A 16,045-nucleotide genomic window follows, 5' to 3' on the forward strand; every position below is an offset into this window, starting at 1 on the left:
AATCTGTATTTTCCAATCAGTGAAGATCACGTATAGAAGCTTTGTGTGCTTGTGTTAGATTCTCCTGTGCATTATTTTTGGGCAGGCTTGACCCATTTGACCACGTACCTGAACAAAGAGGAATGTAGTGCAAGCGCAATAAGCATTTGTATGTGAGCATCGCCAATCAGAAAATATCGCACTTTTTTCTTAGTGATTGTAGATGCCTAGATGTTGGGTTGCTGATGTGCTGATTATGCAAAATACTTCAAAGGCCAAGAGCCCCAGCAGGTGCAGAAAGTGTTATCGACCTTTGTTGCATCCTCATTAGTTCTGTTGACTTTTTGTATCCTTGCTCTTAGCATAAGCTCTGAACTGTGCAATTGGAGTCTAATTACACAATTTATGCTCCGGTGCGTATGGAGCTTATCATTTGCAAAATATTAGAACAATGAGTTATTCCCTTGAAAGCTGGGAATGGAGTGCTTCACATATCCTGGAATTTTATAATCTAAATTGCAGTATGCGTGCAATGTGAACTTTTTGCATAAGGTAAATGATATACGTGGTAAAGCTCAAGGAAGTTTAAGCTGCACGATACTGTAACGCAGGACCTTTTCAACAAACGGCTCAATTTTAAACTTAAATTGCGGGTGCGTTAGGGGCAGGGGGGCTGTGAAAAATGCAGAGCGGGTTCAGAAGCCCACTCCAACCCGCCGACTTCCGAGTTCCCCACAGATGCACCTGTGTGCGCGTGGGCGTCCCGAATCCAGAAGTCCCACCGGCAATTAAAGCCAGCGGGATGATAGTTAAAGAACCAAATGTACCTCATTGAGGTACTTAAGGCACTTTACTTGTGACATATTAGGTAGTTAGAAGATTTTTAACTTAACTGAGCAGTTTTCACATGGCTTCTGATTCACGGCTGGTGAAACCAGGGCCGGATCCGGCAAAAATAAACTAAATAAATAAAATTAAAATAAAACAACTTTGCACAAAGTTAAAACACAAAATCAACCTACCTTTCCACCCTGCTCTGATGTCCAATGTCTCCCTTTCCGATCTCTCTCTCTTTCCACCCTCCCCTATGTTTTTTATTCGTTCATGGGATGTGGGCATCGCTGGCAAGGCCAGCATTTATTGCCCATCTCTAATTGCCCTTGAGAAGGTGGTGGTGAGCCGTCTTCTTGAACCGCTGCAGTCCGTGTGGTGAAGGTTCTCCCACAATGCTGTTAGGTAGAGAGTTCCAGGATTTTGACCCAGCGACGATGAAGGAACGGCAATATATTTCCAAGTCGGGATGGTGTGTGACTTGGAGGGGAACGTGCAGGTGGTGGTGTTCCCATGTGCCTGCTGCCCTTGTCCTTCTAGGTGGTAGAGGTCACGGGTTTGGGAGGTGTTGTCGAAAAAGCCTTGGCGATTTGCTGCAGTGCATCCTGTGGATGGTACACACTGCAGCCACGGTGCGCCGGTGGTGAAGGGAGTGAATGTCTAGGGTGGTGGATTGGGTGCCAATCAAGCAGGCTGCTTTGTCCTGGATGGTGTCGAGCTTCTTGAATGTTGTTGGAGCTGCACTCATCCAGGCAAGTGGAGAGTATTCCATCACACACCTGACTTGTGCCTTGCAGATGGTGGAAAGTCTTTGGGGAGTCAGGAGGTGAGTCACTCGCCGCAAAATATCCAGCCTCTGACCTGCTCTTGTAGCCACAGTATTTATGTGGCTGGTCCACTTAAGTTTCTGGTCAATGGTGACCCCCAGAATGTTGATGGTGGGGGATTCGGCGATGGTAATGCCGTTGAATGTCAGGGGGAGGTGGTTAGACTCTCTCTTGTTGGAGATGGTCATTGCCTGGCACTTGTCTGGTGCGAATGCATTTTGCCACTTATGAGCCCAAGCCTGGATGTTGTCCAGGTCTTGCTGCATGCGGGCTCGGACTGCTTCATTATCTGAGGGGTTGCAAATGGAACTGAACACTGTGCAATCATCAGCGAACATCCCCATTTCTGACCTTATGATGGAGGGAAGGTCATTGATGAAGCAGCTGAAGATGGTTGGGCCTAGGACACTGACCTGAGGAACTCCTGCAGCAATGTCCTGGGGCTGAGATGATTGGCCCCCAACAACCACTAGCATCTTGTTTTGTGCTAGGTATGACTCCAGCCACTGGAGAGTTCCCCCCTGATTCCCATTGACTTCAATTTTACTAGGGCTCCTTTGTGCCACACTCGGTCAAATGTTGCCTTGATGTCCGGGGCAGTCGCTCTTACCTCTGGAATTCAACTCTTTTGTCAACGTTTGGACCAAGGCTGTAATGAGGTCTGGAGCCGAGTGGTCCTGGTGATACCGAAATTGAGCATCAGTGAGCCGGTTATTGGTGAGTAAGTGCCTCTTGATAGCACTGTCGACGACACCTTCCATCACTTTGCTGATGATTGAGAGTAGACTGATGGGGCAGTAATTGGCCGGATTGGATTTGTCCTGCTTTTTGTGGACAGATCATACCTGGTCAATTTTCCACATTGTTGGGTAGATGCCAGTGTTGTAGCTGTACTGGAACAGCTTGACTAGAGGCACAGCTAGTTCTGGAGCACAAGTCTTCAGCACTACAGCTGGGATGTTGTCAGGGCCCATAGCCTTTGCTGTATCCAGTGCACTCAGCCGTTTCTTGATATCACGTGGAGTGAATCGAATTGGCTGAAGACTGGCTTCTGTGATGGTGGGGATATCGAGAGGAGGCCGAAATGATTCATCCACTCGGCACTTCTGGCTGAAGGTGGTTGCAAACGCTTCAGCCTTGTCTTTTGCACTCACGTGCTGGACTCTGCGATCATTGAGGATGGGGATGTTTACAGAGCCTCCTCCTCCCGTTAGTTGTTTTATTGTCCACCACCATTCACGACTGGATGTGGCAGGACTGTAGAGCTTTGACCTGATCCGTTGGTTGTGGAATCGCTTAGCTCTGTCTATAGCATGTTGCTTCTGTTGTGTAACATGTATGTAATCCTGAGTTGTAGCTTCACCAGGTTGTCACCTCATTTTTAGGTACGTCTAGTGCTATGCACTTGTACACTCCTCTTTGAACCAGGGTTGATCCCCTGATCTCCCCCGCCCCTGATCTTCCCCTCTCCTCCCCTCCCCCATATCTTCTCCCGTTGTCCCCATATCTTCCCCCGATCTCCCCCTCTCTTTTCCCCCGCCCCCCCGATCTACCGTTCCAGAGTCGGATGACATCTCGCTCTCTTTCTTCACCACCCCCCCCACCCCGACCCCCGGCGTTGCAGCTCCTGTCGGCAGCCAGCCTTTCAATCAGACTTTATTAGTGACTATCTTATATTTATGGCCCCTAGTTTTGGACTCCCCCACAAGTGGAAACATCTTCTATCTATATTAAAATGGTCTCTTTAAGATGGCATTAGTTATCAGAAATTCTGAATTATTTTCTAACAGTTGTACAGTTTTGAGAGCTGGAATGAAATGGTAAACTTGAGATTCTGATGTGATGATCTTTGATACATTTTTTTTTGAGAGTTCAAACATCTAGTGGTCAGTTTATAAATATTGTACATTTTTCAAGTCCCTGTTACACGTGTTGGTAGATCTGGATTTTGACTAATTTTACAGATTAACTACCTCTATTATCTTCATATTTCTTGAACGACTTTCAGTTTTAGCTTTGCAAGATAACACTTTTCTGTGAAGTTTAGACAACAAAATCAACAGTGTGATTTCATTTGAAATTGGAATGTTTTTAATTTGCAGAAAGCTATGGGGGGAGAAAGCTTTTTTTTCCATTTTCTTAGAAGCCAGCGATGTGTGAGAGTTTAATTTTCTGGTCAACGCATAAATATATTTCAACAGTAGTGAGTGCTGATCTGCAGTGATGGGATTCCAAAGCTGGTCGGAAAGCTTCGGACAATTTTTAATAAACTGGCATGATGAAAATGCTCTTTGATCTATAGGAGCTTTATAAGGACAGCTGTAACTAGTTTCAATACTTCAAAAAAAATATAACATTTTTAAAATTGATGTGATAACTTCTTTCAGGCAACATGAAAACAGCATTGAGCAATCATTAAAGCAACTTGGTCTTCAAATTTTCTTTTTAAAAGAAATAAATTACAAGTTGACAAACACTTCCGATAGCCAAGCACTTGATTCTCAGCTAAAGGGTTATTGAGTTCAAATCACAGAATCCCACACTAATCATTTTGGAAAGGTTTTATGCTGCGGGCCAGGGCTGAAAATTACTTCACAAGATGCATTCACCTTCAGTGCTTCTGTAGTTCAGTTGTGGAGAGTGATGTCCATGTGCTAGCTCCCATATTTACATTACAAAAACCGATGATCTTGTACCAGCAGCAGAATTATAGATCAACAAAAATGTAAGTGTATGATTTTACCATCAGAACAAGGGAAAAGAAAGAAAGAACTTGCATTTATGAAGCGCCTTTCATGGCCTCAGGACGTCCCATAAGAACATAAGAAATAGGAGCAGGAGTAGGCCATACGGCTCCGCCATTCAATCAGATCATGGCTGATCTTCAACCTCAACTCCACTTTCCTGCCCGACCCCATATCCCTTGATTCCCTTAGAGTCCAAAAATCTATCGATCTCAGTCTTGAATATACTCAACAACTGAGCATCCACAGCCCTCTGGGGCTGAGAATTCCAAATATTCACGACCCTCTGAGTGAAGAAATTTCTCCTCATCTCAGTCCTGAATGTCCAACTCCTTATCCTGAGACTATGGCCCCGATATTACCAGGGAGGCGGGATGGCAGCAGGGGGCGACTGGGCGCTTGGGTAACCCACCCAGTAAAATCTGTCCGTTCCCCACGTGATCGCGGGTAAATTGAAGCCACTTACCTGGCTTCCGGGTTTCCCGTCGTCAACCTGCGCAGCGGACAGACTGCGCACCGCATCACAGGCTGTCGGCTGGAGGAGCCCTACTTAAAGGGGCAGTCCTCCAATGCTGCTCTTGCAGCAAAGAACCAAAATTATAGAATGGAGCAGCCCAGGGGAAAGGCTGCTCCCAGATTTACTGCTGCCTCACTCCAGGTCCTACTGGATGGGGTGAGGAGGAGGAGGGATATTTTCTAACCGGCGGATGGGAGGATGTGGCCTGCCTCTGCCACCAAGAAGGCCTGGCTGTAGGTGGCAGAGGAGGTCACCAGCATCAGCAACATCTCCTGCACATGGATCCAGTGCAGGAAGCGCTTCAATGTCCTAACTAGGTCAGCCAAAGTGAGTACACTTACTCATTTTCCTACACTCCGTCTTCCACATCACCACCCCCACACCACAACTCCTTCTGCACTGCCAACATTACTCTACCACATCACTCCTCACACCCACTCAAACCTCATCCTCAACTTACCTGCACTTACTCACCTCCCCAGTACTCATCCCACCACGACCACTCGACCCAATCCTCATAATATCATGGCTCTGTCTCATACTCACCATCTGATGCATCTCTTTCACGGTCAGCCTCACCCAAACCAATGCATTCAGCGATTGGCCACGTCACCATCCCTCACTCATGCCTCTCTACTTTCTCCCCTTACAGGAGAAGAGAGCCCAGAATGTACGGGAGAGGGCGAAGACCGGAGGGGGGCTGCAACAGATCATCGTCCTCACAGACACGGTGGCTCTTGAACTAAGCCGCACCCTCGAGTGCCTGTCCATTGGGGACGCGGAGACTGCCACCTGACAAACGGCTGGTGACAGAACTTTAACATTCAGCACTCACAATAGCAAATGATGTGAACATGCCTTGCCATCTTCAGCACCTCAACATCTGTCATCATGTTCAATATTGCCTTCTGTTCTCTTACAGGGCCTTCAGCGACCGCCGTGACGGCGGAGGCCGATTCCTCAGAGGACCTGCTGGCCTCTGAGGGGGCACCGTCACATCTGAGCGAGCCATCCACCAACACAGATACACACACCTCGGTGGGTCCCCATCCTCGGTTAATTGGGGTCACACATATTGAGTCACCACACATGTGAGCACAAGCAAACACTAGTGGCAGGGACAGCTGTGGAGAGTCCGCGTCAGTGGCTCTGCTCAGCTGGACACGGATGCTGAACCCTGGGGGCCATCCATGAAAAGGAGAATGATCGAGGGGCAGCAGCACATTTGCGAGGTGCTGGAACAAATGCCACGCGCACTCTCCACAATCGCGCAGAGGATGGAGGAGTCCTACTCCTGCATAAGTGGGACGGTGGCACAGGTACAGGAGGGAATCTCTGAGATACTGTCACAGGGACGTGAGGGCATCTCTGAGATTGTGTCGCGGGTAAGTGTGGGAATGTCTGGGATGGAGGGAAAAGGCTAGCCTCCATCGAGCTTCAAGCACGACTCACCAATGATTCTATTGAGGCCCTGACAACGACCCTACGGACTCAAGGTGAGCAACTTTCTGCTGCCTTAAACAGGCAGGCAGATACTCTGGCACTGGCCTTACAAAGCTTCACACATATCCTCCAAATTGTCCTCCAGCAGAGTGGTAGGAGTGGTGTGGGCCTGGCCCAGGGGAGGGGAGGGAAGATGGCGAAAGGGGATATGGAAGTGGGGATGCCACTCAAAGCGCCCCCATGTCTCACCCATTACCCCGCTCTCCACCTGTACCCGCAATGCTGCCTCCTCTCCAGGTGGCCGAGTCTGCCCCTGCACAGGTACAGGTGGATCAGTCTTTGGAGGGGCCCTCGCAGGCACCGAAACCCAGAGGGCGTAGGTCCAAAGCATCTAATCGCTGAGGGCATGAACAAGAGCAACCTGCCACTACCTCTGCTGCAGCCACAGGGGAAGCACCATGTAGGAGTACTCGTAAGTGTAAGGCAAAGGTTTTGTGAGCGCAAAGGTTTTGTGAGCACAAAGGCTATGCACAAGGGTGTTTGACAGTTTGTCATGTTTTTTATTTACATTTTATTTTTGTTAATGGCACATTAAATACTATTATTGTCACCACTATTGCCATTTCTTGGCCATTCTTGACTGGCTTCTGTAATAAGGCCCTTTCTTGAGGTTCACCATGAATACCCACACTTGATGCCACCCATTGGGTCACTCTACAGTGGGTGTATGTGCAGTTGCACGACTATTTTGAGCAGGGGGCGGTGGTGGGGGGGGGGGCATTGGCTGGTGTGGTCGCTGCTCTGTCCAGGTGGTGAAGACTGGACTCTTCATAGTGTTTGATGTTGGGATGACCATTCACATATCAGTGACTCCCTGGCCTCACGATCAGCCAGGTGAGCCGCTGTTCTGCCCATGGATTGCTCCTCCTCCTCCTCCTCAATATGGGTGGCAGATGTGGATGGGGCCTCCTCCAGTGGCACCCCTCTCTGTTGTGCTCTGTGCAGGGCACAACAGACGACTATAATGCGTCCCACTCTGTCTGGTGCGTATTGAAGTGCTCCCCCAGAACGATCAAGGCACCTGAAGCGCATCTTGAGCAGCCCTATAGCATGTTCAATTATAGACCTGGTAGCGATGTGGCTGTTGTTATATCAACGCTGTTGCTCGGTGGTGGGGTTCCTCAGAGGTGTCATGAGTCACGTGTGCAGGGGGTATCCCTTGTCCCCGAGGAGCCAGCCCTTGTGGGTGTTCGGTGCATGGAAGAGGGGCAGGATGTTGGACTCCCGGAGGATGAAGGAATCGGTATCTGGCACACACGTGAAGGAATCTCTTGCGGTGGGCACAGATGAGCTGAGTGTTGATGGAGTGATAGCCCTTCCTGTTGATGAAAAGTCCTGGCTCGTGTGGAGGTGCTCGTATTGCTATATGGGTGCCATTGATTATACCCTGTACCCGTGGGAAGCCAGCCACAGCGTAGAATCCCACTGCCCTCTCCGTCTGGCTGAGGTCATCCATGGGGAAGTTGACATAGTGCAAGGCCCTGTGAAACAAGCCTTATGCACTTGTGTGCCAACAACTGAGAGACCCGGGCGATATCCCCAGTGGCACCCTGGAATGATCCGGAGGCGAAGAAGTTGAGGGCAATGGTGACTTTGATAGCGACGGGTAAGAAGATGCTGCTCGGGCCAGCCGGGAGCAGCTCGGCATGAAGGAGGCTGCAGATGTCCACGACTACCTGCCGACTGACTCTGAGCCTTCGTATCCACTGCTCCTTAGAGAGGTCCAGGAAGCTGAGCCTCGGTCTGTAGACCCTGTTGTGAGGGTAGTGCCTCCTGCGACGTCGCTCTCTCTGTTGTTGCCCTCCGTGCTATTGTGCAGGTGCCTGTGGCGCAGCACTGTGTTATGGAGCTCCACGTGGTGGAGGTGGACGGCGAGGCTGGTGATGTTGCTTCTCCTCTGATGAAGTGATGAATGGAGCTATGGTGTCCCCCAAACTGACAGTATTAGTTTGAGGGGTCCACAAAGTAGGTAAATGTGTTTGCACAGCAGAGTTTAGGGTATAAATTAATAATTTTGAGTGAAAACACAAAGGTGTTGCAGCCAAAACTTTGTCTGAAGTGACAGAGTGCCCTGCTGCAATAAATGAGGTTTTCTCCCCACCTGTCAAATAATCCTTTGCATCTCCCACTGCCTGCTGGCTGAAACATGTCTGCTCCAACAGGGTGTGTTTCCCACAGCACGGGAAACACGCTGAGGATCCTTCAAAATTGCACCCCTGCCAAAATCTCCACTCAATGAGGTCTCTCAAGTACCTCAACTATCTACCTAACTATGTAAAGCAGCATCCTGCCAGCTTTAATTGCCGGCGGGAGTCCCGCATTCGGGAGCTGCGCGCGCACCCGAACGCATCACTGGGGAACCCGGAAGTCAGCGAATTGAAGCCAGGCTCCAAACCCGCTCCGGGATTCCGCCATTTTAGGAGCCCCCCGACACACCCGCTCGGTCATCCGAAAATCGTCCCCTATGCCTCCTATTTCTAAACTCTCCAGCCAGGGGAAACATCCTCATCCCATCTACCCTGTCAAGCTCTCTCATAGTCTTATAATCTTATATGTTTCAATGAGATCACCTCTCATTCTTCTAAACTCCAGAGAGTACAGGCTCATTCTTCTCAATCTCTCTTCACAGGACTACCCTCTCGTCCCAGGAATCAATCTAGTCCCAAAGCACTTTACAGCCTTTGAAGTACTTTTGAAGTGCAGTCACTGTTGTAATGTAATGTAGGAAGTGGATTGTGAGGGAGTCTCTACAAGCTGCTGCTTTCGTACATCTGAAACGACATGAGCACTAAATGTGAAATGCCTAATGAGGATCTTTACTGGCAGCTGACAGGAGCCTTCGATCTCGTCAGTCTGGGTTAGATTGAAACCAGCACACTGGTGAAAGGACAGTGTTCTAACCGACAGTGCCTTTCAAACCCCTTTTTTTTTGGTAAAGCAATTCTCAATTTGCATCAAGGCAGGTGAATAACATTCAAATACATACTCAGTTGATCCATTAGTTTGAAGCACGTGTTCGTGATGATATGGACAAGTGCAGGATACATAAAGGACTGAATCTTGTATCTCATGGAAAGGGCATGATGGTACAAACTCCATGCTACATTGCCCAGCAATGAACAGTCTACCCTGACCATTAATTGAATCCTCTTTATATAATGTTGTCTTTCCTGTGTTATATAACTTCTTCTTCTAAATCTATTTTATCCTGTACTATGTCATTTATTTGTCTTATGCTACTTCTTCTTTAATTTTCCGTCTCTGTTTTTACAGTTTCTATTTTTGCTCGTATTGTACTCTTCCCTTCCTTTTCTTAATGTGTTTCTTTTATTTTATTTTGTTTGCCTGAGCTAAGTGGAAAATTGTTTTTCTGATAGTTCGTTTTTTTCTTACTTTTTCCTTTCTTTTTGAAGGCCATTGAACAAAACCAGTGGTCAGGACATGAGAGTGATGACGTGTCTCTGTGTGCTTCTAGCATTTTATTAGGATTGTGGTCAACATTTCCGACTTCCCTGGCTACTGTGACTGGTGCTGCTTTTGTTTGGAGCGATAAACTTGTGTTGCTTGCAGACAATTTTTATAGCCTAGAGCTTTCCACACCCTCCAACATTGATTGAGATGCATCACCTGGGGGTGGGGGTGTTGGGACTTTCATCTGCCACAGTAATGGCTCCCTTGATCCTGGCCCTCTCTCTTGCTTTGCGGTCATTTGCATACTGGGGACAGGCTCCTGGCTTCCTCCAGGGAGTCTCTCAGGAAAGAGGGCAGATTCTTGATGCTGCAAGCCTCAGGGCACCTGCTGTGGCATCCCATGCTGCCTGCAAACTGGAATTTTAAAAAAAATTGTGACTTACCCCTCTTTAGCCGCTGCAAAGTCATACTCTGTGACTGCTTGCACAGGTCCTGGCTCTCATGGAAATTCCCCTGCCCTTTCTGCTGGTAGTTGAATTCTGGATGCCTGGGCTAATCCGGCAAGCCTTCTGTCCAGCGTTCAATCGAACGGAAATGGAGGGAACTACTTTGTGGAGGTCCGATTTCTTTCGCTGAGCATAATGTTTACATACGCCCACCCACATATGTTTCCCTGACATTACTGGTCCCTGATAAATGGAGATTGGGGGGGGGTGCGGGGGAATTAGACAGAGGACGTGAAACAGTGGAACGCATTCTCAAAACTTTTCCATCCCCTACCCATTCCAACCTGTGAAAAATCAGTGGGAGGGTAAGCAGCGCAAAGCTTAGCCCATTGTCTCTCTTTGTTCTTTGTGTTAATAAGTAAAATACTTTCTAAAAAAGCTGTTTATTTTATTAATGGTGAGTAGGTACTGTAATTTTGATGAGTCTAATTCTGTGAGCCTGCTTGAAATTTCACTGTCCAACCATATGCTTTAAACAGTAAGCTGTAGATGTGCCTTCATCTTTCTTGATGTGGAGATGCCGGTGATGGACTGGGGTTAACAAATGTAAACAATTTTACAACACCAAGTTATAGTCCAACGATTTTATTTTTAATCCCACAAGCTTTCGGGGGCTTTCCCCTTCCTCAGGCAGTGTGGACGCTGAGGACTGAGGAAGGGGAAAGCCCCCGAAAGCTTGTGGGATTAAAAATAAAATCGTTGGACTATAACTTGGTGTTGTAAAATTGTTTACAATTCATCTTTCTTGAGGACTGATTTTTAAAAAAATTTTGATTGTAACTTCTATTTAAAAATGGTTGTGCCATCAGTTCAACTGGCATTGCCGCCTTCTGCCTTTGATTCTGGCAAGATAGACTGATGGAATAATGGTGCCAGTCACGTGAAGTGCTGACACAGTTGCTGCCTGGGAAAGGGAGTCAAAGTGCAGAAGGGTGGGAGTGTTCAACCTCTGTTTGTTCAGCCCATCCATTGTTAAATTAGTAACTGACAAAGTGACAGGATTCCTACTTCAAGAATTGCAATCATTAATGTTACTGATCCTAGCACCAACAATACCAAACTAAAGCATACGATTCCTTAAAACGGGATTTTTAAAAAAGTTTCTAAATACTTGTATTTGGTTTTATGATGTAACACTCTCTCTTTCCTTTGTTTTTTGCTTACCTGTACAGGAAGTAGAGGTTTGTATTTTTTTTGAACTTCAAATCGATTTGATTTTTGACATTGTTATAGTGATTTCCTGGTGAACAAGTAGACTTTTTTTTTAAAAAAGGATGACTTTATATTCTCCTGAGGAATTTGTAATCACTGGTAAAAATTAACTTTTTAAGAATTGAATATCACTTGTACATTTTGAAATATATATTTTTGCTCCCCTTTAACAGTTATACTTATATATCCTGCTGTTCATATTGGTGCTGTAATACCACTCAGCTCTTTTATACCTCCATTATGCTGCACCAAGTAGTCTAGTATTGAATGTATTTTTAAGAGTGGTGCATGTATTCAGCTACCATTATACTGCCCTCTCACATTGCTCTTGTGTGGGGGCAAAGGTAAGCAGAAATCAGTGCATATGTACTGAAGAGGTCCCACAAAGTTTTGCTCTCCAGCTGTTGATCTCCTGTGAAATTTTGAAAGATAGAAAAAAGCTTACCAGGCTGTTGGCCTTTTGGATTCTTCAGCTCTTGGTGTAATGCAGATGAAAGTGGCCAATCTTAACAATTAGCAGTACCTTCCTCTTTCCCGGGAACGTGCGCTATAGTGTTAGTGGAGTGTTTTCACTTGTGCTATGAATGCTGGGATTGCCTAACTTCCATAGCAGTTCAGGAAGAGCTTTGGACTGAGTCGAGGAGTTGGTGGCACAGTCCCTGCTGGTGGGCTGAGCAGGATTTTTGCTACTGAAATCAAACATTCCCAGAATATAGAACGGCACATGTCTTGTTGAGGGTTCATTTTTGTGCTGCTCTATACTCTGGGAGAGTGGGCTCTCCATTACCATGAGGTGGAGATGCCGGTGATGGACTGGGGTTGACAAATGTAAACAATCTTACAACACCAAGTTATAGTCCAACAATTTTATTTGAAAATCACAAGCTTTCGGAGGCTTCCTCCTTCGTCAGGTGAATGTCATTCACCTGACGAAGGAGGAAGCCTCCGAAAGCTTGTGATTTTCAAATAAAATTGTTGGACTATAACTTGGTGTTGTAAGATTGTTTACATTACCATGAGATCACACTACTGAGGCGGGAGGACAGGAAATTGTAACCTCACACGTTAAACACTTCACCAAGTTTAAATCACATCTTTTTCCCACCCTCTTTCCTTTCCAAATGTTAAGTTTAAAAAGGGATCATTATTCATCTGCGAGTACATTTTATTATGTGTATCATTTGATGCTGCCTCTTTGGGGTGGCTTTGTGCTCTCCCATTGGGAGTTATGGACAATCCCTTATTTGCAGTTTCTACAGTTCATTTCCTGTTTTAAAAAAATCCCAAATGTTATGTAAAGTGGTAACTTTCAGAATAACAAACAGACACTTTTGCTTGGTCGTGTATTTTTTTTTGCACTGTGCTTTGTGACCTCTGGGACTGTGAACTATTTTTTGAATGGTGGCCAGTGAACTGCAATCCACTCTTCAGTATTTTTAGTAGCTCTCGGTGCAATAGTGAAAACCTTTTTACAAAAGAAGGTAGTTATTCTGTTTTACCATCTGGACGCATCCTACTTGTTTCATGCAAAGTGGTCAGTGGACCTTCGGTTTTAATAAGTTATACTAGTGGAGAGTTGACTTCTTAGCCTTTATACATTAAAGTAATTTTGAAGGAAGTTCATCTCTCATGTTTTCTTAGGTTAATGCTGAAGTGCAAGCCATAGGTGTTTTGAAGTTAACTGTGCCATAACCTAAATGTTTTTCACTCACTTGTACTGTTTGTTTTTTTATCTCTGGAGATCTAAAGATAATGTAGTAATAGGGAAACATTGGGAACTTCTTGATTTTATAATTTCTCTTTATTCTTTTAGGATGATTATTTCAGAAGCTGGAATCCTAACAAGCCATTTGATCAAGGTATGATTTATTTGACTCATAAAACTGTGATAATACGTTTTAGATGTGTACCATTGTTAAGCAATTTTTGAAATAACCAGTCATTTTGGAACTAAAGATGGAGCAGATTCCTTCGTTGCTTTTAAAATGATTATGTATATTAATCTCAGAAACATGAGAGGACTTGTATATGATTTTAAAAAAGAATTCTAAGCTTTCTTTCATATTAAATAAAATCAAAGCTTTTCATTTCATCTGGTTCAAACATAATTCAAACTTTTTAGAACTTCTGCTGAGTTGAAACTTGTACTAAGGAATAAAATTGAAACTTCTTAGTTATATTTTGTGTGCCCTGAATATTCAAATATCCCTTGAACTATGTATGAAGAACTTTCAGTAAAATCGATTTCTGTGAATCATAAATGCTCCACAAACATTTTGTGACTCTGGCAGTGTGTGTAATGTACAGAATCAGTATCATGTACCTCTCTGTAAGCCGCATGTATATTTACAAACATACATAGTTATTGCAAAAACAGGTTTGTTTTATGCGTTTTTCAACTTGAGATTTGTACTGTGGTGTGCCAATGCATACAGACAGATGATATAAGTAAAATTACAGATGTGATGAGTAAAATTACAGCAAATAATAGCAGATTTTTATTAATTTTATTTCAATAACCATGTTTCAGATCACTGTTGCATAACAGTACAAGCAGCTGTAAGAACACAAATTTACTAGTCTTTTTTAAGTGAAGAAAATAAAGAGTGATCCTCCAATTTAGGTCCCTTCACATAGTGAAGGAGTTCTAGTGGACAATTGATTTGATTCTGCTTTAATAATGTGATGTATTTTCTCCAAGGTGACTATCTTTAAAAGATAAGTCTTAACTCATCAATACTTATTTATCTTACCCACAAGTGTAATTGCTTTGGTGTAGATCCAAACCTTTCACTTGTCTTCACATATATTTCATCTGCTGGAAGCAATCTCAGCATCCTTTATAATAGTACTATTTAGGGATGTAAACAAAAGTGACTCCAGTTCATTTGGATATTGGAGATGAGGGGGTACATTTTTGTCTCCATCATGGCAGAGCGGATCACCCGCCCATTATAGAACCAGCCGAGTTTGTCATTCCAATGTCACCCAAGAAATCAACAGAAATTATAAATCAGATTGTTATCACCAAATTAGATGGATTTGTAGCAGTGTGAGATAGTTAGACATAGTCAGAGCAGTCCAGGACAAAAATTAATTGGCACTCGGAAAAGTATGGGCTAATAAATGAAAGTCAGCACAGAAAATTGTGTTTGAGTACTTGATTGAGTTCTTTGATGAAGTAATGGAGAGGGTTGATATTGATGTTGTGTATTTGGACTTTCAAAAGGCATTTTTTTTATTCGTTCATGGGATGTGGACATCGCTGGCAAGGCCAGCATTTATTGCCCATCGCTAATTGCCCTTGAGAAGGTGGTGGTGAGCCGCCATCTTGAACCGCTGCAGTCAGTGTGGTGAAAGTTCGCCCACAGTGCTGTTAGGTAGGGAGTTCCAGGATTTCGACCCAGCGACGATGAAGGAACTGTGATATATTTCGAAGTCAGGATGGTGTGTGACTTGGAGGGGCACGTGCAGGTGGTGTTGTTCCCATGTGCCTGCTGCCCTTGTCCTTCTAGGTGGTAGAGGTCGCGGGTTTGGGAGGTGCTGTCGAAGAAGCCTTGGCGAGTTGCTGCAGTGCATCCTGTGGATGGTACACACTGCCGCCACGGTGCGCTGGTAGTGAAGGGAGAAAATGTTTAGGATGGTGGATGGGGTGCCAATCAAGCGGGCTGCTTTGTCCTGGATGGTGTCGAGCTTCTTGAGTGTTGTTGGAGCTGCACTCATCCAGGCAAGTGGAGAGTATTCCATCACACTCCTGACTTGTGCCTTGTAGATGGTGGGAAGGCTTTTGGGAGTCAGGAGGTGAGTCACTCGTCCCAGAATACCCAGCCTCTGACCTGCTCTTGTAGCCACAGTATTTATGTGGCCGGCCCAGTTAAGATTGGATATAATTTCAAAGTTTGCAGATGACACGAACATGTAAATGTAGTAAACAATGTAGAGGTTAGTAACAGACTTCAGGAGGACAAAGACAGACTGGTGAAATGGGCAGAAACATGGCATGTGAAATTTAACGCAAAGAAGTGTGAAGTGAAGTAGGAAGAATGAGGAAAGGCAATATAAACTAAATAGCACAATATTAAAGGGGGTGCAGGATCAGAGAGACCCGGGGGTGCATATACACAAATTTTTGAAGGTGGCAGGACAAGTTGAGAAGGTTGTCAAAAAAGCATATTGGATCCTGGGCTTTATTAACAGAGGCATAAGAGTACAAAAGCAAGGAAGTTATGCTAAATCTTTATTAAACACTGGTTAGGCCTCAGCTGGAGTAGTGTGTTTAATTCTGGGCACCACACTTGAGGAAGGATGTCAAAGCCTTGGAGAGGGTGCAGAAGAGAATGGTGCCAGGGATGAGGGACTTCAGTTATGTGGAGAGATTAGAGAAACTGGGGTTGTTCTCCTTAGAACAGAGAAGGTTATTTGATATAGGTGTTCAAAATCATAAACTGTTTTGATAGAATAAATAAGGAGAAACTGTTACCAGTAGCAGAAGGGTTGGTAACCAGAGGACACAGA

The 16,045-nt window shown here is 45.2% G+C and overlaps 1 protein-coding gene across 1 annotated transcript in view; it reads left to right on the forward strand.

Annotated features, from left to right (window-relative positions):
• Nucleotides 1-16,045, forward strand: part of spock1 (SPARC (osteonectin), cwcv and kazal like domains proteoglycan 1) — a 480,071-nt gene that overhangs the window by 153,653 nt on the left and 310,373 nt on the right. The window contains exon 3 of the mRNA XM_067996251.1: nucleotides 13,344-13,389. Coding sequence (XP_067852352.1) covers nucleotides 13,344-13,389 — 46 coding nt within the window. The remainder of the gene's footprint in view (nucleotides 1-13,343; nucleotides 13,390-16,045) is intronic.

Source organism: Heptranchias perlo, chromosome 14 (genome assembly GCF_035084215.1).
Source record: "Heptranchias perlo isolate sHepPer1 chromosome 14, sHepPer1.hap1, whole genome shotgun sequence".
Taxonomy (NCBI): domain Eukaryota; kingdom Metazoa; phylum Chordata; class Chondrichthyes; order Hexanchiformes; family Hexanchidae; genus Heptranchias; species Heptranchias perlo.